Below are 26,048 nucleotides of genomic sequence, written 5' to 3'. Positions count from 1 at the left end.
GGACGGAACTGAAGCAACGCCGGCCGATCTGACGATAGGAGACTGCTTGTAATTTATTCCACCAGCCCAACCTCCCGGCCTCGCGCGCTTACTCTCCTACTGTCTTCTTCTTCTTCGTCTTCGTCTTCCTCTTTTCTCCTTTGTATGGTCTCGGCCTAGCGCGACCATCAGCCACTCCTTCGCCGACATGTCGAGACAGACCGAGACCTTCCCCTCCATTGGAACAAATGGAATGGCGAGCGTGCAGAAAGACGAGACACGTCCGGTGCAACGACGCAGGACGTCCAGACTCGGCGCCGATCCTCGAGGAGATACTGGAGGCAACGCACTCGCCACGTCCAACCTCAAAGCACCCTCTCTACCCGCCGAGGGCAACCTTGTATGCAATGCTGTGCCTCGTCCTGGACATGCAATGACATATCCGCTGACTACTTCTTCTACCCTCTCTCCAGTCCGCGCATCCGAAAGATCGAGGCCGCAAGCGCAAGAAGGCAAAGAACCTCGTCCGCCGCTTCCGCCGAGCATCCCTCAAGCACACCTGGCTCATCCCGTTGATCCTCACCGCTACCATCCTCTCCCTCTACCTCATCTCCCCCGGCGAGCATAACCCCCTCCACGCCGCCATCTTCCTCTCTTACCCCAACCCTCCGCTCAACGAACGCACCAATACCCTCCCCGCCCACATCGGCAATGTCACGCAATACGGCAAGGGCCCGCGAGACATTGCCTTTGTCGCCTTCTACACCATCGTCCTCCTCTTCACCCGCGAATTCCTCATGCAACGCCTCATCCGTCCCATGGCCATCCGCCTCGGCATCCGGAGCAAGGGCAAGATCTCGCGCTTCATGGAACAGTCTTACTTCGCCATCTACTTCTCCTTCATCGGCCCTTACGGCGTCTGGCTGATGAGCCGCACCCCTGTCTGGTACTTTAACGTCGTCGGCATGTACGAAGGCTTCCCCCACCGTGCACACGAAGCGTACTTCAAGGCATACTACCTCATCCAAGCCTCCTTCTGGGTCTTGCAGGCCCTCGTGCTCCTCTTGCAGCTCGAGAAGCCGAGGAAGGACTTTCGCGAGTTGGTGCTGCACCATGTCATCACCGTCGCCCTGATCGCATTGAGCTACCGATTTCACTTTACCTACATGGGTATTGCGGTGTACATAACGCACGACGTCTCGGATTTCTTCATTGCGGTATTTCATTGAGATCACATCTTCGCATCACAATCCGCTGACTTTAGCATGTGACAGACGTCCAAGATTCTCAACTACCTCGACTCGGTCGCGACAGGCCCCTACTACATCATGTTCATGTGCATCTGGGCATACCTACGCCACTTCATCAACCTCCGCATCCTCTACTCCCTCTTCCCCTTCGATCTGCCCTACCTCGGTAAAGCGAACCAATTCATGACCGTCGGCCCTTATGCGTGGAAGTGGTCCGACGTCGACTTTCCCAACCAGCAATACAAGTGCTTCGTCAGTCAGCCCATCACCTTTTTCCTGCTGGCCAGCTTACAGGCGGTGAACTTGTTCTGGTTCTTCTTGATCTGCAGAATCTTCTGCCGCTACGCATTCAAGGGCGTGCAGAAGGATGAGCGGAGCGATGATGAGGAAGACGTGGAAGAAGTGGAGGAGGTGGACGTGAAGAGATTGAATGGCTCCGTGAATAGCCACGAGAAGAGTGTGGGCAATGTTGAGGCGGTGGCTGTGGGCAATGGGCACGTCAGCACAGCAGACGGTGATCGAAAGGCTACGCTCAGGAAGCGGTGACCGTAGAAGGAGTTGACTGTGCTTGGACGATGTTGAATTTCAGCGACGACGTAATAATGTGTATAGCGCAGCCCCGGTCAATGGTGTAGCGGAATCTTCAAGTGTTGAGGCTCGTTATCAGCCAGACTCAGCAGATCGCACAGGAGTGTTGAAGGTTCTTGGGCCCTTGGAGGGCAGAAGTGATACAGCGTGGAGTAGAGAAATATAGTACAACGCCAAATCGCGCAATCACAATGCGGGTTTCGCCCCGGTGCCTTGCGTGAGCAACTGTATCAACCCAAGTCAGCATATGTCTTTTTTCTCGAGCAAAAGCCGGCGAGCAAGATAGACATACCTCATTCGCACTCTGCTGCATGCGCATCTCCTTTTCCATCTCCTGCACCTGCTGCTCCTCACTAAACGCCAGCGCCCACGGCACGCCCAATAACAGCGCGCTCGTGCTGACCACCCACAGCGTCTTGCCACTCAGACTCAGCGCGCGTGATGCCCAGCTGTAGCCCGTGGAGGAGAGGGTGGAGATGCGTTTGCGGTAGGTGGGGGGCACGATGTCTTTTAGTGCCGCGACTCGGTCGAGCAGACTTTCGTCGAGCGTATCTTCGTCGTCGACGGAGGAAACGGAGGATTCTGTGCGATGAGAGGCTGATGTTAGAAAGGGAGCAAGGTTCGAGCGGAGGCGTTGGGGTAGATGGCGCTGGACGAACCCGAGTCGGTGTCCCAGTCATCTTCATCCTCTTTTGGCCCAGGCTGAGAGGGGTGCAGCTCATCGTCGGGGACTTCTTCCAATTGAACCATGTTGGCGATCGAAGATGGGCGAGGGGATGGTCGGTTGATGGTTCTCGAGAAACGTCTGCGTGATCCCGAATCTTGAAGCTTGCTTGACGTGAAAAGTTTCGGGCGCTCCCGCTGAGCCGCAACTTTAAATGCGCCACGATGACTTCGAGCTGCTGTGCTGAGGCTGTCATGACAATTCACGATAGGGTTCATGAGGGCACACATCTCGAAATACCTCCTGTGACAAGAATGGATAGGGACGAAAGATTCACTGGGAGCAGTCATCAACCAAGCGGCCAAGCAACGCGGCAAAGATGGAGCAGCACGACGCACTCAAGCCAGACATCAACGAGCTCGCCATACATATCGGCCTAAGTGATCGCGTTGAGCTGTTACAAAGAGCCGCTCTGCTTGCGCGATATCAACAAGACCATGACCAGGAATGTTTTCTCGCCCTCGACCCCGCCGCGTCAAAGGTCTTGGATCACGAGACCGCTTACCCCTGGCATCAGCCGCGACTACTCTATTTCACCATCTTCATTTGCTCCCTCGGTGCTATAGAGCAAGGATGGGCGCAGACTGGTATGAACGGTGCAAACCTCTACCTCGCCGAAGCGCTCGATTTGACGCCGGAGAGACGCGAGAATGCCGCCTTCCTGCTAGGTCTGATCAATTGCGCAATGTACCTCAGCAACGGACTGGTGGGATGTTGGCTGAGCGAGCCCGTGAACAACGCCATGGGAAGGCGAGGTGCTATCTTCATCGGAACACTACTCTGCCTGATCGGCAACCTCGGATGCGCCCTCGTACCCTCTGCCTACGCATCAATTCCCATACTCGTCGCCTTTCGCCTGACGTTGGGAGTAGGGATGGGATTGAACGCAAGCACTGTATCTGTCTTCGCGGCAGAATCCGCTCCTGCGTACATCCGAGGAGGCCTGGCTGTGAGCTGGCAGATGTTCGTTGCGTTCGGCGTTCTGCTGGGTTTCCTCGCAAACGTGGCGGTCTACAATCTTGACGACGATCTGATCTGGCGTTTGCAACTGGCTGCGCCGGCCCTGCCAACGATACCTCTCCTCATGCTGGTCTACTTCTGTCCGGAGTCGCCGTCCTGGTACATGAAACGATCACAATGGCCTAAGGCTTTCTCTTCTCTCCGCCGTCTACGGTCTAGCGAGTTGCAAGCGGCTGTGGAGCTGTACTCTTTCGTCCGGTCGAATGCGACGACAAATCCGCCCACCAAACGGTCTTCGTATGGGAAGAAGCTCATGTCACTCTATACGGAACCTCGGAACTTTCGAGCTCTCTTAGCATCCTTCACGGTTATGCTCTCCCAGCAGCTCTGCGGGATCAACGTCGTCGCCTTCTTCTCCTCCACCATCTTCTCTCGTGCCAGTGGGTCAATGCTATTGGCGCTTTGGGCGTCTGTAATCTTTGGGCTTGTCAATTTTCTCGGAGCATTCCCCGCCATCTGGACTATGGACTCGTTCGGTCGGCGGAGGCTGTTGCTATGGACTCTACCTCCAATGTCGGTCACGATGGCGGGCATAGCGGTGGTCATTGGCCTCCCTGAAAGCACAGCCCGCTTCATCGTCCTCGCTTCCTTGATCTACCTGTTTTGTGCGCTCTACAGCCCCGGCATGGGTCCAGTGCCCTGCGCTTATTCGGCAGAAGTCTTTCCGCTGGACGTAAGAGAGATTGGAATGAGCCTGGGGATAAGTACGGCGAATATCTGGGCCACTGTTCTGAGTCTGACAACGCCGCCGTTGTTCTCTGCGATTGGCGATCCCGGTGTGTTTGGGCTGTATGCCGGTCTCAATGTCCTGGCGTGGTTTCTGTGTTGGCTGTTCGTAAGAGAGACCAAAGGGTTGCGGTTGGAACAGATGGAGGTTACTTTCGAGAGCTCTTGTTCCGACTTCGTCAGAGGTAATTGGCAGGAAGGGCTGCGGCGGTGGCATCTTGGCAGCAAAGCTCGTGAGGGATATGGAGAGCTCCAGCAATATGACTCGAATGAGGCTTGAAAGATTATGCCGCGCTCGAGACAAATGGCAAGCTTTCGATCCCTACGGCTGGATTCTCAAGATTCGGAAGGAGGTGTCATCGCTGGCTACTGCAAGCGCTGGACCTGCGACCTCTGCGGCCGGCTTGGGTCTCCATTGAATAGCGTTGATGGGTCCAGAGGGCAACACACGATTGTCCACAGGCAAATCAGCCACCACCTCCATAGGACTTTCCGATAACTGGACGATGTGTAGAGCTCCGTCTTCAGTTCCGTACGCCAATTTGTACCCCCCTTGCGCCAGCTTCGGGTCGAACGCGATAGCAGTGACTGGCACGCTCGCGGTGAGGGTCTTGATGCATTCAATATCCGTCGATGATTTGACAACCCAGACCTTGACGGACTTATCTCGACCAGCAGTTGCAAAGATATAGTCACCATCTTGTGCTCTCGGTGCCCAGCAGCAGTCGAGTATCATTCGTGAATGAGCTTTCGGATTGCTCGCCATGAGCTCGAAAGTTTGTGACTTTTCTGAATCGCGCCTGAAAAGCGTCCACTGCCTGTCTCTGCTCACGCTCAGCAAGTATTGGTCGTCTGCAGAGAAAGCGAGAGAGGTGACTGTCAGGTTGTGTGCGGATAACGGCGGTTTCACCTCCCGCCACTCCTGACACTCGTACAGTCTGATGACGGCGTGGTCGATGGACGAAGCCTTGCAAGCCGTCGCAACTATTGACCCGTCGTGGCTGGCAGCAACGGCTGAGATTTCGTACCCATGGCCATAAAGCTTTTCGTGCTCCGGCCATAATGTCTGACGAGCTAGATGATCCTCGAGCGGTGGTTGATCAAGCTCTAGGGCATGGTCATGAACGTGAGTCGTGGGATCATCGCCGTTGGTTTTCTCGCCGTCGACATCGTCGTCCTCGCCAACCGCTTTATTCGACAAGCCGAGGACTGGTATGCTTGCCCCTTCGGGCAGCAGGTCATTTACTTCGCTCGTCGTTCCGCTCAGATTCGACAGCAAAGTTCCAATGGCGCGCGGTTTAGAAAACACTCGCAGCAGCTTTTCGTCGGCCCCGGAGAGGAATTGCCGAGGAGTCAATGAGTCAATGCAGTTCAGATCGTAACCATGAATCTGTGGTCGGGAGAACTCGTGCCACGAGCATACGTCACCTCGTTTCCACTCGGCAAACAACCTCGTTGTCTGGTCAGCTCCAGTAGAGAGCACGTACGAGCCATCCGTTGCCCAAGCCACGCCCCTGACTTCTTGAGAATGTCCACTGATACCAATTCGTTGGAGCCACCCATCGCTGCTACTGTCGTATTGCCATCTCCGCCAAGCGCCAGTACGACCTAGACTCACCACCTCTATGCCCGATGGCTCCCACAATCCAATCCAGAAGCCGCCTGTGCTTCCAGTCGCCGTCGTAGAGCCTTTTTGAGAACTGATCTCGCCCAGCCGCGTTCGACAGATCCAGACGCCGGATGCTTCGTCAGCCTCCCAGGTTGCGAGAGAGTTGTCGGCAGAGGCAGACAGCAGCTGTACTGCAGAACCTGCACTCTGTCGCGGCTGCCAGCGCACTGTACATATCCAATCTTCGTGGCCGATGAGAAGGGCTTCAAAAGTGACGTTGTAGGTGTTGCTGTCGCTTCCGACCTGGTGCGCTTTGTTGGACATTGACTTTTTCGTGTCAGGAGTAGTTGATCCAGCCGGACGTGCGAGCGAAGATTTTCTGAAGCGCCACAGGCGAATATATTTGTCTTGACTAGCAGATGCAAGGATAAGATCGTTCGACTCGGATTCATTCGTAAAGTCGAGCGAACGAATCCATCCTTCATGTCCAGTCAGGGTCGTTTGGAGCTTGAATGTTGAAGTCGAAGCTTGGCGGCAATATAGGTGGATGAGCGTCGAGGTGCCTGCAACCGCAAGAACGACCATGCCATCGCCGAGCTCCACCAACGCGGAAGTCAACGGGATGAATCGAGGTTGGACCTGAATCGACTCTGCGAGTCGAGCCTGTGACGCGGAGAACGTCCACACCTTCACTGTGCCATCGGCTCCGCCCGTGACGAACAGATTTTGGCGGGGCAGAATAGAGATGGAGTTGATGGATCCCTTGTGCTCCTCTAGACACTGCACTTGCTCAAATGTATTGGCAGATGCTCTCCATACTCGAACAGTTTTGTCCGCACCGGCGGTAATGAGACTTCGTCCTTCAAGTTCGTCGTAGATCTTCACAGCATTGACGACGTCAGTATGGCCATTGAGCAGAGCGAAAATCCCTCGATTTGTGCGGTCGGTGGGATTCCAGAGGGCAATATTGTTGCCAGCCCCGAAAGCCAGTAAGCCAGGCGCCCAGTCTGCCGCTGACGGATGCCTGTTACCGCCAGCGGCGATATATTCGAGATCCACGGGCATTATCAAGCGTCATCTGTCGATTCGACAAGAATCGTAGTTTGCGAGATTCGACATTGCCTGCGTAGATGTGAGGTCGAGGTCGGAATTTAGAGTTTGATATTGAAGAATAAAAAGTCAGCCCGAATGGTCCGAGCGCCACGTTAAAGAACAGCAGCGGTAAAGCTCTCCTCGTCGCTACATCGATATGGGTAGGCCAGTGATCAATTCAACCGTTCCGCAGCCTGCGTATATCGAGAAATTGAAAAGGTCACTTCGCGTCAGAGAGTTGAAATGGAGCGAAATATCCCCTTGACGGTGGAATTCACGTACGTCCCTCCCCCTTCTTCATCCGCAAGCAAATATTCACAACATTCCAGGGGCGGTCTCGAGATGCTCTTTTCGAATCAACGAGTCCACAAGATTTCAATACCGGCACGTGATGATCGCAAAGAACCCTCAAATGTGGGCTTTCTGATCAAACACCTCTGCGACAATTTGATGAAAGATCCGCGCAAGGAGATGTTTGTCATTGACGATTCTATGTGAGTCCAACCTGACTCGGAAGGCTATCAGTGCGTAGAAGATTGGCTGACGTGGTTTCAGACGACCGGGAGTCTTGGTCCTGATCAATGATGCCGACTGGGAGCTCGAAGGCGAAGACCGCTACGAGCTGCAGCCAAACGACAACATCGTCTTCGTGTCTACGTTGCACGGGGGTTGATTCGCTTCTCAAACAAGCTGTTCTTCCTGACCAAGGATCTGCCATCCTAAGAGCCTCCACATCTCTCGGATGAACCATTCCCGTCCGTCAGCCTCATTGACCTCTGGTATCGCCAAGGGCGCATCGACCATTACTGGCATCTTGAGGCAATCCTGCTCCACAAAGACATGCTGTCAGCAGTCGTCAATGAACAATAACGTCATGTACTACTCACCTGCAATCCCTCAGCACCGTGGGATTCTTCCGCACCAAACGCACATTTGATCAGAGTTTGCTGCAGACGCTTCAGGGCTGTACTCGCTAAAGCACCCTTCACGCCATCTCGGACACCAGCCTTTTTCGACATCGCTGGTTTAGTACTCATGATTGTCCCCAGGTACTCCGGCGCGATGGCCACAATACGCTTCATGAGCTGGAGGAGAAACGAAGCCTCGAGTCTTGCGGCCTTCGCTTGACCGTCTTCGGATTTGTTGCCATCTCTGTCGACATCCTCGCCATGAACGGTCGAGATTTCGCCCTCAATCGTCGCGGCCCGCGGAATGCCGAAGACAAGCGTATACAAGTGGGAGCCTAGCTTCTCCAGTACGACGTACGTGTACCCTTCGAACAAGGCTTTGTGCGCTTCATTCTTGGAGTCCAACTGCGCAACGATGTCAAACACGAATGTCGCCAACATATCCCTGGCTGGGTGTGTTCCAGGATCCGACACCTGAGCAGCCTGCTTTGATGCCATCTTCGATTTTCCTCGTTTCCTCGTTGCTGTCTCTGGGCGTACAGCGTTGTCAGATGCCAGTACAGTTGATTGGACAGACTCCGAGGCGATATCAACGAGATGTGCGAACATGCGGACATATGCGTATATGACGTGGCCTTGGACGGCGACACCATCCTGAACGTGGCTCAGTCGATTCAACCCCATTGTGAGGGACAGGACAGCTCTACTGGAAGCTCTGAAAATCGTCTTGGGATCATCACTTGTCCTGCCGTTCAGCACAATCTGTCGGATCACTTGCACCACTGCCGAAGCAGCCTGAACGCAGTTTTGCGCGAGGACTGGAGTATTGGTCTTCTGGCTGGTTGTGAGGATGCAATTGACCTGGTAGAAGCTGCGCATGAGCGTGTCGCCTGACCATCATTAGCCAACACGGTACACAACTTGAGGGCTGCAAAGCATTTACAAGCTGCACCCATGCCGGTGAAATCAAACTCTGCGATCATTTCTGCGGAGCCAGCGGCTCGGGTCATCACTGCGGCAGATGGCTTCGGTCGCTTTGGTGATCGCGGCACGAGGACATCGTTCCCATCAGCCTTCTTGCGCTTCTTGCCAGCAGCACCGTCGGGAATCTGCTCAGTGAGCTGCTCCTTTAGCTTAGCAATCTCCAGTTTGAGACCAGTGGCCTCATACTCGGCTTTTCGGCGTGCGTTGTTGCTTCGCTCGTATTGCGAGCGCCAATATGCTGACCTGTCCAGGTGGTTATGCGAAGAGCTGAGGGCATGCTCGCGGCGGTCTGGTGCGATATGCTGTCGAAGGAGTGCGATGTATTCTTGCAGGTGTCAGCGGAGTTTGTGATGAGAGTCGAGATCTGCCGACCTCTGATGCTCAACTCCTCAGGTTTGGAGGCTACGATGGAAATGGCAAAGGCAATAGTACGGTCGGTTGGAAGCCTGACATCTCTTGCTACGATCTCGGCAGTCATCTTGAGTCCCACAGCATGAGCAAATGTACCTCACGATGCAAAAGTCAGGAGAGTGAAGTGAGATGGAAGGGCATCAGCATTGCAGGTAGACGTCGAGCTCGTTGGGGTGCCAAGACGTGAAAGCAGAAGGCGCGGTGGGCAAGTCGCTGTATCGCACCTTCCCAACCTGCGCTCCAACACGTAAAGGCAGCGCAAGCAACATCTTCACAATTTGGCCTTTAATTCCTCCGCCCTCGCCTTGAGCTCTTTTCTCAGGATCTTACCCGATGCGCTCTTGGGTATTTCGTCAACCCACACGATGCCCCCACGCAGCTGCTTGTACCCCGATACGTTCTCCTTTACAAAATCGAGGATCTCTTGCTCGCTGATGGGCGTGTCGTTACTTCCTTGTCTCCGCACCACCCAGGCTTGCGGGAGCTCGGTTTCTTGTTCGCGATTCCAGATTCCAATGACGCCGGCGTCTTCGATTTTGGGGTGCGATGTGAGTAAAGCCTACCAGCGTGTTAGTGATCGATGTTGGCTCGGAGTACGAGGACAGTGCATCCTCACCTCAAGTTCAGCCTAAAGTCGCCGTCAGCTACGTTCATTAACCCACAATATCAATCGGAGTGTGAACTCACCGGCGCCACCTGATTCCCTTTGAACCTGTGAGATACGTTAGCCCCAGGCCTCGCAATATTGTCGGACGACGTACTTGATCAACTCCTTCTTGCGATCCATGATATACACCAGCCCATCTTTGTAGACTCCAATATCTCCCGTTCGATACCATCCATCGACAAATGTCTCCCGGTTCGCTTTGTCGTTGTTATGGTATCCTTCCGCGAGGATGGGACCACCTATAAGAAACTCGCCCGGGTCACGTGATGGATCGGCCACGTCGTTGTCATTTTCATCGAGGATGCGCATGGTGATGTTTGGACACAGAGTACCGACACTCCAGGACTTGTCATCGACTCGCCAATCCAGTGCGGCGATGACTCCAGCAGTCTCGGTGGTGCCCCACGTTTGCGACAAAAACGCCTTACCTTTGCCCAGCTTCTGCCTCGCTTCCTGCATGGTTTCTTTCCCAATCGGCGCACTGCCAGTAACCGCCACTTGCAGAGAATCGAACTGATCTGTCACTTTCGGACTCTTTGCAATCCGCAGCCAGATTGGCGGCACGCTGAATTGATACGAGGGCTTGAATTGTCTCTGATAATCCAAGAAGCGGTCGAAATCGAAGCTGTCCATCCAATACACCGTTCCGCCTAGATAGAAGGGATTGCACGAGTACAAGCTAATGCCCGCAACGTTCGCCATAGGGAGGTGTCCAATCGTGCTGAACTTGAACGAATTCTTACTCTGGGCTTTGAAGCGTTTGCCGACATACATCGTACAGACGCAGTTTGCAACCAGAGACCATTGGGAGAGTCGAACGCCTTTGGGAAGGCCGGTCGTGCCGGATGAATAGAGAAGGCAGGTCGTGGTCGTCTCGAGTTTTCTGCAGAGTCATTAGCGATGGTCGACTTCCGTCCTTCAAGATGTGGGCGACTCACTTCAAGTCCGTAATTCGTTCCCAATCCATTCGTTGGCCCTGTCCAAGCTTGAGGGCATCTTTGCGATCCGAAGTCCGCAGAGTCCACTGCTTAGGAGTGCTATAGTCGAGGACGAGTATCTGATCGAGTGGGAAGCCGCAAAGTTTGGCAGCCTGGACGGTCGATTGTTCGTACTCCGCACTGCACATGAGAAGTCGCAGGTCACCTCCGGCATCCTTCATCTGTCGCACCAATTCGGCCGGACGAAAGGCTGTGCTGGCACCACTATAGACTCCTCCGGCCGCGACGATCGAGTAAAAGACGACGGGTATCATGGGGTTTCCACAGCTGGTAGCCAGGACGATATCCCGGCCGGACTCGGACGCGCCAATGCCATAGTTGTTCCGCAGGACATATGCTATCCGCTGTACCAAATCTCGGGCTTCTGATTTGGTTACGGTGTTGCGAGGATTCGCGGCTTCAACATGAAGCACTGTATCGTCTTCTGCGTCGCCCCATTTGGGATCTGCGATGCGTGTTAGCGGACATGATTGGATTTGGCAAGCGGTAGGGCGAGCGACCAAACAGCAACGTCAAGAGATCAACTTGAGGGATCTCCAAGTCCGACTCTAGTGATTTTAACACTCTCATCTCTGCAATGGTCGTCAGTTCAACACATGTTACTCCGCGGCAAGGACAAGACTGTTTTCTGGAGGAGTGCTCGGCAGTACCGAAGTCGGATGCGGAGGGCTGGCGAAGGGCTGGCCGGCTAATCGACAGCCGGAGAGCTTGTTACTCCGCAACAGCAGGCCGACGGAAGGCACATGGCACCCGAGAATGCCTGGATAATTCAAGAGCATCGACGAATATCGACCAAAGAAGATCATGGCGACCGAACGCCTCCAAAGCATCTTGTCCCATGTGGCTCCGAATGCGAGCCCGATTGACAGAATGTAAGCACACCCGAGGTTGTCATGCCTTCGCCTCTCTGACAACTGCCAGAACACAGAAGAGAGCGGATGATGTGGTCATTACTCTGGCCTTGAGGACTCCGTTGTGCAAGGCCAAGAAGGGCGGGTTCAAAGATACGCCTCTGGATGCACTGCTCTTCCGCCTCTTGGAGCAAGTGGTCAAGAAAAGCAACGTCGACCCTCAGCAATTCGGGGATATCTGTCTTGGAAACGTGAGGGATGGCACTGCAGTGTATCACCTTAGAGCCTCATCACTGGCAGCTGGCTTCCCAGTGACCACGGCCGCTTCGACCACCAACCGCTTCTGCTCATCGAGCTTGACCGCGACGCAACACATTGCCAATGAGGTTGCGTCCGGACTGATCGACGTTGGCGTCGCTGTGGGGGCAGAGACCCTCAGCTTTGGCAATGTCAGACTCAATCGGCCATTTGTCGACGAAGTCCGCAATGCAAATCAAAGCGCCTTGGACTGTGAACAACCTATGGGTCAGACTTCCGAGACCGTCGGCACTGAATTCAACATCACCCGCGAGATGCAAGATCACTACGCCGTCGAGTCATATCGCCGGGCGGAGCTTGCGCAGAAGAGCGGCTGGTTCGATGACGAGATTGTGCCCGTCACGGTGAAAGTCAAGGGCAAGGACGGGACGGAGACGGAGAAGACCATCACCAAGGACGAGATCAGGTACGGAACTACCTACGAGTCCATCAGCAAGCTACCTCCATCCTTCGCCGAGTTTGGTGATAAAAGTCATGCTGGGAATTCGAGTCAGGTCACCGACGGTGCGGCAGCGATTGTGCTCATGAAACGATCCAAAGCGCTTGAGCTCCGGCAGCCTATCCTGGGAAAGTACGTCGGGACGGCAATTGCTGGACTCGAGCCACGGATTATGGTGAGTCGGCCTGGGTCATTCGATGCCGCTTGGGGTAATAAGCTAATCATTTCCAGGGCATCGGTCCCGTTTTTGCAATCCCCAAACTCCTTAGCAATCACAACCTGTCCATAAACGACATTGATGTGATTGAAATCAACGAGGCATTCGCCTCAATGGCAGTATATTGCCGTGATCGGCTTGGCATCGAATGGGAGAAGTTGAACCCGCGTGGGGGTGCAATTGCTCTTGGTCATCCTTTCGGCATGACCGGCGTTAGACAGATTGTGTGCGGTTTGAGCGAGTGCCGAAGGAGGAAGGCGAAGATTTTGGTCACGTCGATGTGCATGGGAACTGGCATGGGCATGGCTGGGTTGTTTGTGAGCGAGCAGTGAGGAGTGTCTCGGACTAGTGCATTCTGCCAGCTCTCAGTAGACTGTCAGTCTGCAGTCGCTTCATAGCAGACACGCTCGCAAAAGGTCATGCCACTCGGTCAACGTAATCAGCCTATCACCACCACCACATACCTATCCACTCCACATGCACATCAAGCCCGGCCTGAACAAGCAAAGGAAGGACAAGGTGACATCAAATGCCGCAGGAGCCGTGAGTTCCCGACGGAAGTATAAGAGCCGAAGCCGGCCACCACGTGCCGACTACGCTACTTTAACCGCACTACACTTCCTCATGCCGTTGTGATGAGCAGAGTATAAGCCAGACCGCCCTTCTTTTGACGTGCTGATGGAAAGAAAGTGAAGGCTCGAAAGAAGAAAAGTCATTGGTCACGAGGATCTGGTGATACGGCTTATACATTTCTTACTCAGAAGAGATATTCAAGATGAAGTTCGAGGAGGTGCAGAAGCACAACTCCCGCAGCTCATGCTGGGTTGTCATTGCCGGACAGGCCTATGATGTTACAGACTTTCTCAATGAGCATCCAGGAGGCCCTTCGAGCATTCTCCGGCTCGCGGGGCAGGACGCCACTGAAGAATACGAACCTATCCACCCAGCAGGCACCCTGGATGCCCATCTTCCAAAAGGTATCTAGCGTCCGTTCGCATCCTGAAAATATCAAAGAACTGAGAATCGTCATAGAGAAGCACCTCGGGCCGGTAGAGTCCCCCGTCGCAGGCTCTGTAGCAGCAGGCCCGCCGATGCCACTCGTAAAAGAAGGCGAAGTGCCGCCTCTCTCAACTTTGCAGAACGTCGATGAATTCGAGGCGGCGGCACGACAGGGGCTGTCAAAGAAGGCCTGGGTGTTCTACTCCTCCGCGACCGACAGCCTGGCATCCCTTCAGCAGAATCGCCTGGACTGGACAAGGATAAGGCTTCGGCCTCGTGTGCTGCGCAACGTGGGTCGGGTTTCGATGCGATCGACCTTTATGGGACACGACAGTGACCTGCCGTTCTTCATTGCTCCTGCCGCTCAGGCTCGACAAGGGCATCCCGATGGCGAGCTTTGTCTTGCTCGAGGCGCAGCGCGCCACAACATCCCCTACTGCACCAGCACCTACTCCTCCGTCGCGCATAAAGAGCTCTCGGCCTGTCTGGCGGCTGAGAAGAAAGGCGGCGCTCTGACATTTCAACTGTACGTTCCAGTCGCTAAGCCCAACGCCAGTTTTCTTATTCGCGACGCCATCAAGCTCGGTTTCAAGGCGTTAGTATTGACCGTTGATTCGCCGGTCATTGGAAAACGGGAAGAAGACGATCGGTACAAAGCCGAGCTGGATCATGCCGCTGGCATCAACATTCCACGCTCTCTCAGCACAGAGGACAATGCTCCAATCGTGCGAGGCGCACACTCATCAACCCTGGAGTGGGACGACCTCTCGTGGATTCGTGAGCAGTGGGGCAACACGGGACCCGTCATCCTCAAGGGCATTCAAACGGTGGAAGATGCGGTCATGGCTGCCGAAGCTGGGATCGACGGTATCTATCTGAGCAACCACGGCGGACGCCAGATGGACTATGCTCCCAGCTCGATCTCCACCCTTCTCGAAATTCGCAAGTACCGGCCTGATTTGTTGAAGAAGATGGAATTCTACCTGGACGGAGGAGTGTCGCGAGGTTCGGACGTCCTGAAAGCACTTGCGTTGGGTGCGCGAGCTGTTGGACTTGGACGACCGTTCCTGTACGCTCTGAGCGCCTATGGCACAGATGGCGTTTGCAAGTTGATTGAACGTGAGTTTCGTCCTCATTAGCAGCCGTATTCCTGAGACACTGACACCATTGCACAGTCTTAAATGACGAGATCCAAACAACCATGAGACTACTGGGTGTCACTGACCTGAGCCAGCTGAGTGATTACTATGTCAACACCACGGCGCTGGAAAACGAGCTGCCCTCGCGTGTAGACCTGCGCGAGCGCAGCAAATTGTGAACAATCCCGTGCCGGAGAGGCCGGAAATAGCTCTACATTATAGCGAGTATAGAAGTCTCACCATGGTCTCGTCATTGAAAGGCCAGATCCGTGCGCGTGTTGTGCGGACTCAGTGCCCAGGACAGCATATTCTGCATGTCCATCTCTTGGAAGATACTCTCGCCCGTGTCACCGCCCCAGTCCTCGAAGAGAGCCATATCGGCGCGACCGGCGTTGAAGTCCTGAAAGATCTCGGCGCTGCCTTCTGGCAGTGTTTGTCGCGCGTGTGCTGGTATGTTGGATGGCACTTCCGTCACCGTTGCGTTTTGCGGTTCGTGGGTGTTGTGCGCAAACGTTCCGAAAATGCCGGCCATGGGTGTGTTCTCCACGTGACTGGCCAGGGAGAATCGCATGCGGACGGTGACGGGGTAGTGTTTCTGCGCCTTCGAAAGAAGGTCGGCCAGCGCCCGTAGACGGTTCATATCTCTATCGACGCCAGGCGGGACAGGATCCATCTGTCCCACGCGAAGGAGATGTGAAACAAGCACGACAGCAGCAACGTAGGAGTTGTCGAGCATGATGGTGATGACTTGCTCAATCCCGAAGATCTGCTGATACACGGAGACAAGCTGTGCAATCTGTGTTGCATTCTCGTACATGATTGCCCGCGAGTGCTCAAGGCTAAAGTTTCTGTGATCGGCGTCGCTTGGTGATTCGATGGCTTGGTGAGTTGCCGTCTTGTACAGCAGTCTGTGCAGGATGATTCGAATGCCGTGAAACTGAATGTGAAGGCTGTACGCGCTCGGAGGCAGATCAGAGACCCGATCCTTGTTTAGCATCAGCTCGAGTGGTAGATTCTCAGGGCGTCTCTGGATCGTTTCGTCGAGTCTGACAAGTCGCTCTTTGGCCTCGTCGTTGAGTGGTGATGTTCCATTCAGAATGTCTGTCGCTTCCGATATGTCCGAGGAGAGACGAACCCAAGGATCGAGGGAGGCAGGACCGAGCCAGCCAGACGCCAGCGCTCGACTGTGTGCTACGTCGACAGTCGCTATGGGGATAGTGCCGGGTCGTCCAGTGTAGAGGCTCCAGAGTTTGTCATACACGTACGATCCCAGAAACACAGTATGCCGCCACATGGCTTCGTGCGGTGCCATTTTCCCTCTGGAGACGAGATCTGCGCAGCTCTCATGAAGCCCGAGGTCGAAAACCAGGCGGCAGCCGATACCTGCATACGTTAGATAGGGGCAATGGTAACACTGAGATACAAGACTTACCACAGTACAGATATCCTAAGCGATCTCGGCCCCTCGTGGCTTCGAAATCGCTGAGCAAAAGAAACGCTTGGAGAGTCGCGGTGTTGGGCCGCTCGAGTTCGTCCGCAATGGCTGCCTTTGCGCGCTCCACAAATTTGGGGCCCAAGGCTCGTACGCCTCCCGAGGTACTCATACGTGTGGCAGATGCAAGTAGAGCATCCTCCAAGAACGTGGAGTAGTATTCTGAGCGGCGTCTGCCCTCTCGGCCTTCGAGGAAAAGACTTTCGTCGACCATGACGATGGAATGAGGCTGGATTTTCCAGTAGGTTGAGAAGATTGCCGTTCGCAGAGGCGTGGAATCGATATTGAGGCCCTCGTCGTGCGTGGCGTGCTCCTCGCTTTCGACGGGTACACTTTGGCGGTGGATATGGGCTTGAGAGGTGGGACCGTAAAACCGTGGGCCGCCATACGCCTCATCGAGTTGCAGGCGATTTGTTTCTTTGTCGGATGATGGTGTTAGTCGGCCCAGATCCGCTTGACGAGACTGACCACCCGGTAGCGCTTGACCTGGCGACACATCATGGTCCATGTACATGAGATTGTTCACGTTCGACATTGCTGATTGGGGGCTACTTTGCGAGCCTTGAGAGTCGGGGAGATTGCTGGAGCGTCGTGCCGAGGCAGTCGATCCATCGAATGAGGGCATGTGAACGCCCATCGGAGGTGGACCAACATTGGATGGGAAGGCGGAAGAAGAGTCGGCTGCAGCAGCGTTCTGATTGGCAATGTAGGACTCGAGGTAGTCGAGGCGCTCCTGAAGTGCAGCGACATGCTGCCGTGACCCAGCTCTAGAACACGTCAGCGGATAGCCATTCATCGTACGAATCGACAAGGGGAGAGCACAACTGCAGGCAGCTCGGGTAGGGATTTGCGGTGGCACTTACTTCCTTCTGTGTCGAGGTTAGTCAGACGAACAAGACAGCATGCGAAGGATGTCGTGGAAGAAGGCTTACCGGTCACCGTCTTTGTTGACGATACAAGGCAGGTCGAGGGAGCGACACGAGTGACACGCCGCGGAGTTGGGATCTGTCATGCGACACTGCAGGGGGGTTGGTGAGTGAATTGTCGTGTCTGTGGGATCACCAGGCGTGCCTAGGGCTGGTGTGAGAGGTACCTTGATCTTGCGCTGTCGACAATTCATGCATGCCAACGAGGCTCGAGGTCCACTGCGACCGGTGCCACGAGGCGCGGGAGTCGCGGTCGCCTCTCCCGTCTCCATCCTTCATGCTCGTCTGCTTTATCCGGAAGATGCAGTTTCGGCGCGGTAGTATTTAGAACGAGCTGCACGCGGACTTGGGCAAGCCGAGAACCCCACACGCCGCGCCGAACGGTCTCGAATTTCGGCGGGGAAGGTTCCGGGGAAAGGATGACAGGCAGGTCGGCAGGCTGCGTGCCAGAAGAAGTGGTTCGTGCCAGAAGACATGGTATGGCTATCACTTCTTCTGGCACGTAGCCTGCAGCTGGATGTACCATCTCCCATGCAACAAGCCTTCCCGAGCCTCGAACCTATTTCAGGATCTGCTATACTATACATTCAACGATTGTGAGAGCCTCCGGGCCGTTTCCATAGTGAGCGGAGGGTGCCTGTCAAGGTCACATGCCAACATTTTGCATTTCAACGCTCATATTCAACAGTCAAAGACAATCGAAATTTAAATACACCTCATCCACAATCATTTGGGCTTGTCACCCGCCAGCGTAATCCGATGCATACTCCTCCTGTACCCGTGATAGTCGTTGATGGGGTAATGCTGCACTTGTCGGTTGTCCTAGAAAGACATTCAATCAGCAACGATGGCGACTCAGTCACGGGACGTGTAGCTCGCCTACCCAGAACGCAACACTGCCAACACTCCATCTAAATCGACATGTGAACTCGGGTTTGATCTGGTGTTGGTGCAAAAATTGCAGGAGCGGAGTGCTTTCGTCCTCCGACCATCCGTCGAACCGCTCGGTATGTGCAACGTTGACGAACAGCGCCTTCTTGCCGGTCTCAGGATGGGTTCTGTGAAGTGATTAGTGTACTGCTTGTAAGTTCATAAACAGTGGCGAACGAACCTGACGACTGGATGGTAGGAGATAAGGTCATCAGCCTTGCTTCCCGAATCGCCCACTCGATCTTCGCGCGTCTTAGACACGGCTGCTTTGGCAGAGGTATTGATACCCGTCAGGCTGCTCAACGTCGCCTTCAAGCCGTCGGAAAGTGAGTTGTAGGCTGCAACCTGGCTTGCGAACATCGTGTCTCCGCCAAAAGGCGGCAGCTCCTTCGCGTACAGAATCGTGCCCATCGGGGGTTCTTGTTGGTAAACGGTATCGGAATGCCATATTCCACCGAAATTAGCTCTTTCTGTCTCCTTCTTCAATACTTCAATGATCTCGGGGTATCCATCAATGCCTTTGACAAAGGGGTACTCGACCGGCTTGCCGAATTTCTTGCTGACCTCCAGATATTGATCGGGGCTGAGTTGTTGGTCGCGGAAGAAGATGACACCATTGTCCAGGAGAGCCTGCCGGATGGCCTTGGTGGTGGAATCGTCCAGTTGATTGAGGTCGACCCCGTGGATCTCAGCGCCAACTGCGCCGGCAAGGCGATTGATGGAAAGCCCGGAGTTGACCGTGGCCATTCCACGACATCGCAGTGCTGGCCGTGCTATACGCAGGCTGCGAGATATTTGTGAGAGCATGTTCAAACAACTTCGTCACATGCCGCCGCTCGACTGGCATCTCTGATCACCGCTCTATATGTGTTGTGGCAACGACATGCGCGGCCGGCACCGGCGAAGCTTGACCTCTCATGGCGGCTGTCTTTCCCGGGACCGCGTTGGCCGCGATTCGCACGCTGGAGAGCCCTCGGCTACGATGAGAGTTGCCGTCCACTTTCATTACACCACACGTCTGGTGGCGATGCGAAACAGTACATAGTAAGTCTCACCCCCTGCCAGATACAATTACGAGCTCGGTCTTGTTCTAGTCAATTCTCTCGAATTTACTCGTTTCGACGCCTTTGTGGTCGACTCTCTCGAATTCAATCGATCGACGCCCGTCGTTCCAACAACGCCAACATGGTCTTCGAATACCACGAAGATGAGAATGATCAGACAGATCCCAACGGACCGGGAGGGAAGTACGGATATCGAATTGGCCACAGGAACGATGCAACAGGCTATGCAATTCCGGACCGAGTCTTGAATAGCGAAGACCGTCCTGTTCGCGTCCTCACCATTGGAGCCGGATTGAGTGGCATTCTTATGGCGCACCTCATTCAAAGAGACTGCAAGAATGTCGAACACGTTGTGGTGGAGAAGAATGGCGACATTGGGGGCACCTGGCTTGAGAATCGTTACCCAGGTACCTAATGAGTCCAGCGAGGTGCCCTACGTTTGCTGACGTATTTGGATAGGCTGCGCCTGTGATGTGCCCAGTCACGCGTACACTTATTCGTTCGCACTCAACGCGGACTGGCCGCAATATCTATCGGGGAGCGACGACATTTACCGCTACCTTCTCCGAGTTGTGGACTGCTTCGACCTGCGCAAATTTATGCGCTTCAATTCCGTCGTCCAAAGATGTGAATGGAACGAGGAAGAAGGCCAATGGCACGTCGATATCCGGAATGCCTTGACGGGAGAAACCACCACCGAAACCTGCCATATTCTGCTCGGCGCCAACGGACTCTTGAATGATTGGAAGTTTCCGGAGGAAGTCGAAGGCTTGCACTCGTTCAAGGGCAAACTCCTGCATACCGCCCGTTGGCCGGATGAATATGGACCAGAGCAATGGGCCAACGATCGTATCGCCGTGCTCGGCTCCGGTGCATCGGCGATTCAGGTTGTTCCGTCACTCCAGCGCCACGCCAAGCATATGGATGTATACGTTCGAACGGCAGTCTGGTTCGTGGACCTCGCGGGCCACTCGGGCGTCAATCGCGACTGTAAGTTGTACCCACGCGATGAGACACATATCTTTCGCACTCATAAGTTGGATCACGTGACTAATCGCGTGACAGACCCACTCGAACAGCGCAAAACTCTGAGAGATGATACCGATGCGCTCGTAGACCTGGCCAAATCGATCGAGGGTGGGCTAAACGGGATCCATGGTATCAGGGCAATGATGACAGGGTCGGCGGAGGCCTTGATGGCGCGGAAAAGGTTCGGCGAGCGGATGAGAGAACATATCACCAATGATGATATCTTTGACATTCTGATCCCTGACTTCCCCTTCGGCTGTCGGAGGTTAACGCCTGGTTTGAGGCTCTTCCCGGCATCAAGAGTGTTCTCCGCTAACTCAGAGAGCAGGGGATCCATTCATGAAGGCAGTGCAGCAGCCAAACGTGAAACTGCATAAAGGGGCGGTCACGAAAGTTACCCCGACCTCTGTGATTGGCAGTGACGGCTCAGAGGTCGAAGTCGACACGATTGTATGTGCCACCGGCTTCGACGTATCCTACGTTCCTCACTATCCCATGAAAGGTCGAAATGGGGTGTTGCTACAAGACAAGTGGGCGAAGATCCCTGAAGGATACCTGGGTCTGGCCGTTCCCGATATGCCGAACTTCTATCAGTTCCAAGGCCCAACATTTCCCGTCTCCAACGGTTCCGTTCTCGGCCCCTTACAGGCTGTCGGTGACTACATTATCACGATAATCAAGAAAATGCAGCGGGAGCACATCCACTCCTTCGACCCGAAGCAGGACGTCGCCGATCAGTTCAACGAGCACACCCAAACTTGGCTCCATGGGACAACGTGGAAAGATCCAAACTGTCGCGCATGGTACAAGGACAACGTCACCGGAAGAGTCAACTCGGTCTGGCCGGGCAGTTCCCTGCATTACGCCGAGATGATTCGAACCCCGAGGTATGAGGACTACAACATCAAGTACTCAAGCCCTCACAACATGTTCTCCTTCATGGGATTGGGATTCACCAAAGCTCAAGCGGAAGGCGGCGATCTCTCCCCTTACATCACCAAGGAGGGGATCGAGAAGAAATTCTACAGTTTCAAGCCGAGTGCAGACGAAGACGAGCGGGTAAGAGATAGGAAGAACAAGGTGAACGATGGTCCGAAGGCTCTCACCATCAAAGCCAACGGCCCATCGAAGCTCAATGGCACGCAAAGCAACGGCGTTCATTAAGTATAAAACAAAGTTCGAGAAATATCGGTTCGAAACCGTCTGGCATCATGGAGATGCGATCGCATATTCTCGGCGCTTGGGTCAGTGGTCGGATGCGTGTCGCTTGCACTGTACAGTCTTGGTTGTGGAGATCACTTTAGGGAGAAGCCATGTTGCAATCAATCTACTTTGTCCAAAGCATCCTCTCTCTCTAAACCTACAGCTTTACCGATTCGGATCCACGAGTGACTTCGAAGTCCTGCCAATCGCTCAACGCATTCTGACACGCCCGATTCCACTCCTGTAATCCACCAAGGTACAACAGAAATTCCCGTTTCTTTCCCGGCACATTGCCACCCATGTACCAGCTGTTGGTGTGGATGGCTAATGTACCATTGGCAAGCTCACTGATGCCTTTGGCCCAAGCCGTCTCGGCGTCCTTTTTGGCTTCGAGGACGGGGATCTTCTGTTCGCGCTGTTTGCAGATAACATCGCGAATCCATTCGCCTTGCATCTCGAGGAAGGGCGGGCCGTTGGTGAATGATGCGGGCGCCTGAGGGCCGTAGATCATGTACAGGTTAGGATAGTTGTGTATCATCATGCCCAGATGAGTACGGATTCCGTCATTCCAGTATTCGTCTAGGTCGACGCCGCCTCGTCCCTTGATGCCCATTGTTCGGAGACCGCCGGTGACTGCATCGTATCCGGTGCAGACGGCGATCACGTCGAATTCGTGGACCTTTCCATCCTCAGTCTTGATTCCCGTTTCTGTGAACTCGACAATTGGCGAGTTCGTTATCTCTACATGTTCTTGGTCAATCGCCTCGTAATAGTCTACAGGATGTCAGCATATGGCGCCGGTTCAATGGCAGGTGCGCCCACCCTGCTCAAGAGACGGTCTTTTGGTCCCGAGATAATAGGGCGGTTCCAATGGCGCAAGCAGGTCTCGCTTCTTTGGATCCCTTATCCTCGCCCTCGTTTTCTTCACCCAGAAGTCGTAAGCGGCGCGATTCGCCTCTTTGGAGATGATCGTATCTGGAAAGCCGCCGATAGACCTGCCGCATATCAGCTCAAAACTGTGAGATATCTCGCCGTTTGAATGCATACCAGTTGAATCCTCCACGATCCCACAACTCATTCCAAATGGCCTCCCTCTCCTCTGCGCTGACGTCGAATGTGCCGAACGTCAACCCCTCGGTGGGCAGACCGAAGGCCGTGCCACGGCAAGCTTTGAACAAATGTCCGTACCTACGATCACACCGTCAGCACGTTTTTCGGGCACCTGCGGACGACGATAACGTACTTGTCCCTGTTACTAAGGATCTCTTCTCGGCTGATTTTGCGTTGGCCCATGGGGAGAGCGGTGTTGGGAGTGCGGATGAACTGAGTCAAGGTTTTGGCCACCTTTGATCCATCTTGTGTGAACTGAACGCCAGTACTTCCAGCACCGATGACTGCGACACGCTTGCCTTCAATTTCAACTCCTTCTCGAGGCCAGAGGGATGAGTGAGCGATAATGCCCTTGTAAGACTTGAGACCATTCCACGTAGGAATATATTGTTTGAAGGAAGTGCCGGTGGCGGGTACCAACCATGTACACTTATGGAGTTGTCCGTCGGCCGTCTGCACTTCCCAATACGGCTGCTCCTTGTCGTCTATGAAAGACGCAGCGGTGACGCGAGTCTCGAGGTAGACGTCTTTTGACAGCTTCCAGACACTGTCGACATGGCTGAAGTACTCTCTTAACGTCTTGTCATCGGGAAATCGCTCTGGCCAGAACCAGGTACTCCAGAGTTTAGGGTCCGAGTAGCCGTAGAAGGGAGTTTCACAATCGACGCGCGCGCCGGGGTAGCGATTCCATGACCAGATGCCGCCCAAACCGTAGCCAGCTTCGAAGACCTTGACCGAGAAGCCCGCGTCCCGCAGCAACTTAAGCAAGTAGCATCCTCCAAACCCGGCGCCAATGATGCTATGACATTGATTAGTCGAAGTCGGACATGAGCTCCAAGAGAGTCCTACATTACGTCGGCGTTGACAGGCTCTGCTGGCGACATCTCGACAACAGGATATATGATGTGCGGTATATTTCAGAGCAATGTGAACGAGAAGGGTTGCAGGTGCTGTCAGACCCGGGGAGCTCTGGACGACCGTAAAAGGATTAGAACACCGACACCATTGGTCTCTAATGCCCTGGCGACAGTCTGGTCACCCGGAAAATGTCTGCCGTGCGGGTAATAGGGTCACCTTCCCACCGATGCATCATTTGCTTAGCTCGGATATCTTATACGACTGCAGGAGAACATCGGTAAAGTGAGCCAGATATTGGGAATGTGCGTAAACTATTGAGAGCATTTCGCATTTGCCTCAACCCGCCACGTGGCTGATCGAAACGCAGCTTATCCGGCGCAGCGCAAGGCTGTGAAATCTTATCGCGAAGTGACTGCACATGCATCGCCATGTCAATACAACGTATGTTCATCTTCATTTTACAGATGAGTATTTAAGATATGGCAAGCTCTAGCGAGTTTAGTCGCATCGAATCTACGCTCCGACCATCCCACCGTTGACCGGGAGGCCAATTCCGGTGACGAAGCTGGCGTACGATGAACATAACCATAGCAGACCCTCGGCCACCTCCTCTGGTTGTCCTTGCCGACCCATGGCCATGTCTTTGGTCATCTCAGCAATGTTCGTTTTATCGTTTGGATCGATCTCTCCCAGCATTGGCGTGGCTATCACGCCGGGGCAGACCGCATTCACTCGAATCAGCTTCGAAGCATAGCCGTACGCATCACACTTGGTGAAGCCGAGGATGGCGTGTTTCGTCGAACTATACGAGGCCAAGTTGTCGTATCCCCTTAACCCAGCCATTGAGGCGACATTAGCAATGGCTCCTCGCGACTGGAACGCGCTGTCTGGAGTGTCGATGGGATCCTGCTTCAGCATCTGTGTGATTTCGGCTCGTTGACACAGCCACATTCCACGGCAGTTAACGCTGTGCTGCTTGTCGTATTGAGCCGCCGACAGGTCAGTGGAGGCGCCGGGAATTAACATGCCTGCCACGTTGCAGCAGTAATCCAACCTTCCGAACTTCGCCACGGTTCTGGTGAAGAAGGTGTTGACGGACTCTTCCGATGTCACGTCTGCCATGCACACAACGTTAGTCCACGAGTTGTTCTAGACATTGGAGTGAATCAATACCGCATTCGGCGTCGAGCACTTCGATTCCCCCCTTCACCTCAAGCATCAGCTTCTTCGTTTCCGCCAGTCCAGCAACATTGACGTCTCCGATCGCGATCTTGGTGCATCCCCGCTTCACGAACAGTATGGCCGTTGCGCGTCCGATACCTGTATTGTGTTATTATGGACTGTGAAGAACTTGGCTTGAATGTGGCATACCAGATCCCGCACCAACGACAGTCGCTACTCCTGGAAACCTCATGATCACTGTATAGCTTAAAAGACTCGAATATCAATTGATCTCAAAATGCTCAGCGTCTGGTCAAAGGAGCAAGTATGATGGGTCGTTCAGATTGTCCACGGCTTGCAGGACTGGCTGGTCATTCGAGCACGAAAGGGGAGCGATTCCCCCGCATCCGTTGTTAGTCAAGCCATCGGCAACATTGTCCGGTGGAAGTTGGAAGGCGGGGGCGGGCACAGCCTGCTTTGCCTGCTTAATTACGGGCAACACCTCATTACTCGGCGATTTGCAAACAATCGAGTTTGTCAAAGTCAGTCAGCAAAAGCACTTACTCAGCCATCCGTTAGCATCATGGGGAATTTCAGCATCACGTCCGAGACGGTCTTTGCGCACCCTGCAGAGAGGGTGTATGATTTCGTCAGCAACCCGGGCAATTGGGGCAGAACGTACAAAGGCAGTGGAGGCATGCACGAGGGCTCGAAGCATCTGAAGCTCCCTCTGCAAATTGGAGACACTTGGATGGAGAAAGTAGACCTCCCACCCAACACCTATCACTCCGAGTGGACCCTCATCACCGCTCGACGACCCACGAAGTTTGTCTTCCAACAAATCAACAAGGTCGGCGTGAACGCGGACGGCTCGGGCGGCGTGGAGGGCATCACCACCATCTCCTACACTTTCGAGCCCAATATTGGCCATGGCATGACTCTCTTCACCCGCAACCTGACCACCGAGCTGCCCAAGGGCGTGGACATTCCCGACGACCTTCTTACCGTATGTTGCCGACCTGGCGGAATCGATAGGTACCATGCGGCAATCGAAAAGGAATTAGATGCCGAGTTTGGGAAGCCCAAGGACGCCTTCAAAGAGTGATTTGACGGGAACAAGCTGTTGCTCACCCTCACCGGATATTCTGTAGCTACGTATGCCTCTGTTCAAACAGAACATTCAGACTGCCCATCCTATCATTCAACGATTCCGAAGGGTCGATGAAGCCTGGTCACGTGAAATACGGGGCCGCCGACTGCAGCTTTTCTCGGACATTTCTGGGGATGAAGGCTACCAAAACCTCGCTGCCAATGACTGGTCACCTTGGCCGAAGGGGACGATCTCGAAGGCTGTAT

At 54.3% G+C, this 26,048-nt stretch overlaps 15 protein-coding genes across 15 annotated transcripts; 7 read left to right on the top strand and 8 right to left on the bottom strand.

The window, feature by feature from the left end:
- Positions 1-187: 187 nt before the first annotated feature.
- BDY17DRAFT_320966 (TLC domain-containing protein) lies at positions 188-1,775 on the top strand (the record flags this gene model as incomplete). Its single annotated transcript, XM_033736538.1, has 3 exons — positions 188-379; positions 453-1,196; positions 1,254-1,775. 3 exons carry the CDS (start codon positions 188-190, stop codon positions 1,773-1,775), a joined length of 1,458 nt encoding a protein of 485 aa, XP_033592719.1.
- Positions 1,776-2,003: 228 nt separating this feature from the next.
- Positions 2,004-2,567, bottom strand: BDY17DRAFT_307697 (mitochondrial outer membrane translocase complex, subunit Tom22; the record flags this gene model as incomplete). The annotated part of the gene is made up of 3 exons (XM_033735132.1): positions 2,004-2,042; positions 2,110-2,414; positions 2,477-2,567. 3 exons carry the CDS (start codon positions 2,565-2,567, stop codon positions 2,004-2,006), a joined length of 435 nt encoding a protein of 144 aa, XP_033592718.1.
- Positions 2,568-2,860: 293 nt separating this feature from the next.
- BDY17DRAFT_245691 (uncharacterized protein) lies at positions 2,861-4,567 on the top strand (the record flags this gene model as incomplete). The annotated part of the gene is made up of 1 exon (XM_033730651.1): positions 2,861-4,567. The coding sequence occupies one exon, from the start codon at positions 2,861-2,863 to the stop codon at positions 4,565-4,567; it is 1,707 nt and encodes a 568-aa protein (XP_033592717.1).
- Positions 4,568-4,609: 42 nt separating this feature from the next.
- BDY17DRAFT_315084 (WD40-repeat-containing domain protein) lies at positions 4,610-6,961 on the bottom strand (the record flags this gene model as incomplete). Its single annotated transcript, XM_033735879.1, has 1 exon — positions 4,610-6,961. One exon carries the CDS (start codon positions 6,959-6,961, stop codon positions 4,610-4,612), a length of 2,352 nt encoding a protein of 783 aa, XP_033592716.1.
- A 169-nt stretch (positions 6,962-7,130) lies between these two features.
- On the top strand, positions 7,131-7,761 carry BDY17DRAFT_71613 (ubiquitin-related modifier 1). Its single transcript, XM_033738643.1, has 3 exons — positions 7,131-7,266; positions 7,318-7,482; positions 7,544-7,761. Exons 1-3 carry the CDS (start codon positions 7,232-7,234, stop codon positions 7,659-7,661), a joined length of 318 nt encoding a protein of 105 aa, XP_033592715.1. The 5' UTR covers positions 7,131-7,231; the 3' UTR covers positions 7,662-7,761.
- Positions 7,578-9,460, bottom strand: BDY17DRAFT_71640 (uncharacterized protein). Its single transcript, XM_033738645.1, has 4 exons — positions 9,253-9,460; positions 8,840-9,205; positions 7,876-8,786; positions 7,578-7,813 (listed from the first exon to the last, which is right to left on the bottom strand). Exons 1-4 carry the CDS (start codon positions 9,356-9,358, stop codon positions 7,670-7,672), a joined length of 1,527 nt encoding a protein of 508 aa, XP_033592714.1. The 5' UTR covers positions 9,359-9,460; the 3' UTR covers positions 7,578-7,669.
- Positions 9,461-9,562: 102 nt separating this feature from the next.
- On the bottom strand, positions 9,563-11,526 carry BDY17DRAFT_320960 (AMP-binding enzyme; the record flags this gene model as incomplete). Its single annotated transcript, XM_033736537.1, has 6 exons — positions 9,563-9,850; positions 9,908-9,919; positions 9,979-10,003; positions 10,053-10,841; positions 10,897-11,401; positions 11,457-11,526. 6 exons carry the CDS (start codon positions 11,524-11,526, stop codon positions 9,563-9,565), a joined length of 1,689 nt encoding a protein of 562 aa, XP_033592713.1.
- A 75-nt stretch (positions 11,527-11,601) lies between these two features.
- On the top strand, positions 11,602-13,235 carry BDY17DRAFT_71620 (beta ketoadipyl CoA thiolase). Its single transcript, XM_033738644.1, has 3 exons — positions 11,602-11,828; positions 11,878-12,739; positions 12,796-13,235. The coding sequence occupies exons 1-3, from the start codon at positions 11,761-11,763 to the stop codon at positions 13,111-13,113; spliced, it is 1,248 nt and encodes a 415-aa protein (XP_033592712.1). The 5' UTR covers positions 11,602-11,760; the 3' UTR covers positions 13,114-13,235.
- A 114-nt stretch (positions 13,236-13,349) lies between these two features.
- Positions 13,350-15,147, top strand: BDY17DRAFT_290900 (FMN-dependent dehydrogenase-domain-containing protein). The gene is made up of 3 exons (XM_033732589.1): positions 13,350-13,758; positions 13,814-14,899; positions 14,956-15,147. The coding sequence occupies exons 1-3, from the start codon at positions 13,557-13,559 to the stop codon at positions 15,096-15,098; spliced, it is 1,431 nt and encodes a 476-aa protein (XP_033592711.1). The 5' UTR covers positions 13,350-13,556; the 3' UTR covers positions 15,099-15,147.
- BDY17DRAFT_290899 (uncharacterized protein) lies at positions 15,148-17,765 on the bottom strand. Its single transcript, XM_033732588.1, has 5 exons — positions 17,505-17,765; positions 17,344-17,429; positions 17,275-17,280; positions 16,352-17,178; positions 15,148-16,302 (listed from the first exon to the last, which is right to left on the bottom strand). The coding sequence occupies exons 1-5, from the start codon at positions 17,607-17,609 to the stop codon at positions 15,170-15,172; spliced, it is 2,157 nt and encodes a 718-aa protein (XP_033592710.1). The 5' UTR covers positions 17,610-17,765; the 3' UTR covers positions 15,148-15,169.
- Positions 17,766-18,063: 298 nt separating this feature from the next.
- On the bottom strand, positions 18,064-19,014 carry BDY17DRAFT_246691 (taurine dioxygenase; the record flags this gene model as incomplete). Its single annotated transcript, XM_033730749.1, has 3 exons — positions 18,064-18,159; positions 18,221-18,395; positions 18,449-19,014. 3 exons carry the CDS (start codon positions 19,012-19,014, stop codon positions 18,064-18,066), a joined length of 837 nt encoding a protein of 278 aa, XP_033592709.1.
- A 164-nt stretch (positions 19,015-19,178) lies between these two features.
- BDY17DRAFT_290896 (uncharacterized protein) lies at positions 19,179-21,693 on the top strand. The gene is made up of 4 exons (XM_033732587.1): positions 19,179-19,738; positions 19,791-20,321; positions 20,397-20,636; positions 20,689-21,693. The coding sequence occupies exons 1-4, from the start codon at positions 19,453-19,455 to the stop codon at positions 21,522-21,524; spliced, it is 1,893 nt and encodes a 630-aa protein (XP_033592708.1). The 5' UTR covers positions 19,179-19,452; the 3' UTR covers positions 21,525-21,693.
- On the bottom strand, positions 21,694-23,830 carry BDY17DRAFT_290894 (uncharacterized protein). The gene is made up of 5 exons (XM_033732586.1): positions 23,523-23,830; positions 22,807-23,472; positions 22,611-22,751; positions 22,386-22,558; positions 21,694-22,337 (listed from the first exon to the last, which is right to left on the bottom strand). Exons 1-5 carry the CDS (start codon positions 23,555-23,557, stop codon positions 21,721-21,723), a joined length of 1,632 nt encoding a protein of 543 aa, XP_033592707.1. The 5' UTR covers positions 23,558-23,830; the 3' UTR covers positions 21,694-21,720.
- Positions 23,831-23,956: 126 nt separating this feature from the next.
- BDY17DRAFT_290893 (short chain dehydrogenase) lies at positions 23,957-25,073 on the bottom strand. The gene is made up of 3 exons (XM_033732585.1): positions 24,903-25,073; positions 24,705-24,851; positions 23,957-24,646 (listed from the first exon to the last, which is right to left on the bottom strand). The coding sequence occupies exons 1-3, from the start codon at positions 24,943-24,945 to the stop codon at positions 24,045-24,047; spliced, it is 792 nt and encodes a 263-aa protein (XP_033592706.1). The 5' UTR covers positions 24,946-25,073; the 3' UTR covers positions 23,957-24,044.
- A 202-nt stretch (positions 25,074-25,275) lies between these two features.
- On the top strand, positions 25,276-25,797 carry BDY17DRAFT_307686 (uncharacterized protein; the record flags this gene model as incomplete). The annotated part of the gene is made up of 1 exon (XM_033735131.1): positions 25,276-25,797. One exon carries the CDS (start codon positions 25,276-25,278, stop codon positions 25,795-25,797), a length of 522 nt encoding a protein of 173 aa, XP_033592705.1.
- Positions 25,798-26,048: the final 251 nt, after the last annotated feature.

The sequence above is a fragment of the Neohortaea acidophila genome (assembly GCF_010093505.1).
Source record: "Neohortaea acidophila strain CBS 113389 unplaced genomic scaffold BDY17scaffold_2, whole genome shotgun sequence".
In the NCBI taxonomy this organism is placed as follows: Eukaryota; Fungi; Ascomycota; class Dothideomycetes; order Mycosphaerellales; family Teratosphaeriaceae; genus Neohortaea; species Neohortaea acidophila.
Note: the sequence above shows the minus strand (reverse complement) of the source record. Positions and strands in the feature narration are given on the sequence as shown.

Coding starts and splice junctions, on each gene's coding strand:
- BDY17DRAFT_71613 (XM_033738643.1), top strand. CDS start 7,232: ATGGAGCGAAATATCCCCTTGACGGTGGAATTCAC. Junction 7,267..7,317: donor CCCTTGACGGTGGAATTCAC/GTACGTCCCTCC, acceptor ACAACATTCCAG/GGGCGGTCTCGAGATGCTCT. Junction 7,483..7,543: donor TTTGTCATTGACGATTCTAT/GTGAGTCCAACC, acceptor ACGTGGTTTCAG/ACGACCGGGAGTCTTGGTCC.
- BDY17DRAFT_71640 (XM_033738645.1), bottom strand. CDS start 9,358: ATGACTGCCGAGATCGTAGCAAGAGATGTCAGGCTTCCAACCGACCGT. Junction 9,206..9,252: donor TGAGGAGTTGAGCATCAGAG/GTCGGCAGATCT, acceptor GACACCTGCAAG/AATACATCGCACTCCTTCGA. Junction 8,787..8,839: donor CACCGGCATGGGTGCAGCTT/GTAAATGCTTTG, acceptor AATGATGGTCAG/GCGACACGCTCATGCGCAGC.
- BDY17DRAFT_71620 (XM_033738644.1), top strand. CDS start 11,761: ATGGCGACCGAACGCCTCCAAAGCATCTTGTCCCATGTGGCTCCGAAT. Junction 11,829..11,877: donor GCGAGCCCGATTGACAGAAT/GTAAGCACACCC, acceptor GACAACTGCCAG/AACACAGAAGAGAGCGGATG. Junction 12,740..12,795: donor GACTCGAGCCACGGATTATG/GTGAGTCGGCCT, acceptor AATCATTTCCAG/GGCATCGGTCCCGTTTTTGC.
- BDY17DRAFT_290900 (XM_033732589.1), top strand. CDS start 13,557: ATGAAGTTCGAGGAGGTGCAGAAGCACAACTCCCGCAGCTCATGCTGG. Junction 13,759..13,813: donor GGATGCCCATCTTCCAAAAG/GTATCTAGCGTC, acceptor GAATCGTCATAG/AGAAGCACCTCGGGCCGGTA. Junction 14,900..14,955: donor CGTTTGCAAGTTGATTGAAC/GTGAGTTTCGTC, acceptor ACCATTGCACAG/TCTTAAATGACGAGATCCAA.
- BDY17DRAFT_290899 (XM_033732588.1), bottom strand. CDS start 17,609: ATGGAGACGGGAGAGGCGACCGCGACTCCCGCGCCTCGTGGCACCGGT. Junction 17,430..17,504: donor GTCGACAGCGCAAGATCAAG/GTACCTCTCACA, acceptor ACCCCCCTGCAG/TGTCGCATGACAGATCCCAA. Junction 16,303..16,351: donor CTTAGGATATCTGTACTGTG/GTAAGTCTTGTA, acceptor TAACGTATGCAG/GTATCGGCTGCCGCCTGGTT.
- BDY17DRAFT_290896 (XM_033732587.1), top strand. CDS start 19,453: ATGGTCTTCGAATACCACGAAGATGAGAATGATCAGACAGATCCCAAC. Junction 19,739..19,790: donor GCTTGAGAATCGTTACCCAG/GTACCTAATGAG, acceptor GTATTTGGATAG/GCTGCGCCTGTGATGTGCCC. Junction 20,637..20,688: donor CTGTCGGAGGTTAACGCCTG/GTTTGAGGCTCT, acceptor CTCAGAGAGCAG/GGGATCCATTCATGAAGGCA.
- BDY17DRAFT_290894 (XM_033732586.1), bottom strand. CDS start 23,557: ATGTCGCCAGCAGAGCCTGTCAACGCCGACGTAAT. Junction 23,473..23,522: donor CCTGTCAACGCCGACGTAAT/GTAGGACTCTCT, acceptor TCAATGTCATAG/CATCATTGGCGCCGGGTTTG. Junction 22,338..22,385: donor AAGACCGTCTCTTGAGCAGG/GTGGGCGCACCT, acceptor GACATCCTGTAG/ACTATTACGAGGCGATTGAC.
- BDY17DRAFT_290893 (XM_033732585.1), bottom strand. CDS start 24,945: ATGAGGTTTCCAGGAGTAGCGACTGTCGTTGGTGCGGGATCTG. Junction 24,852..24,902: donor TGTCGTTGGTGCGGGATCTG/GTATGCCACATT, acceptor AACACAATACAG/GTATCGGACGCGCAACGGCC. Junction 24,647..24,704: donor AGTGCTCGACGCCGAATGCG/GTATTGATTCAC, acceptor TGTGCATGGCAG/ACGTGACATCGGAAGAGTCC.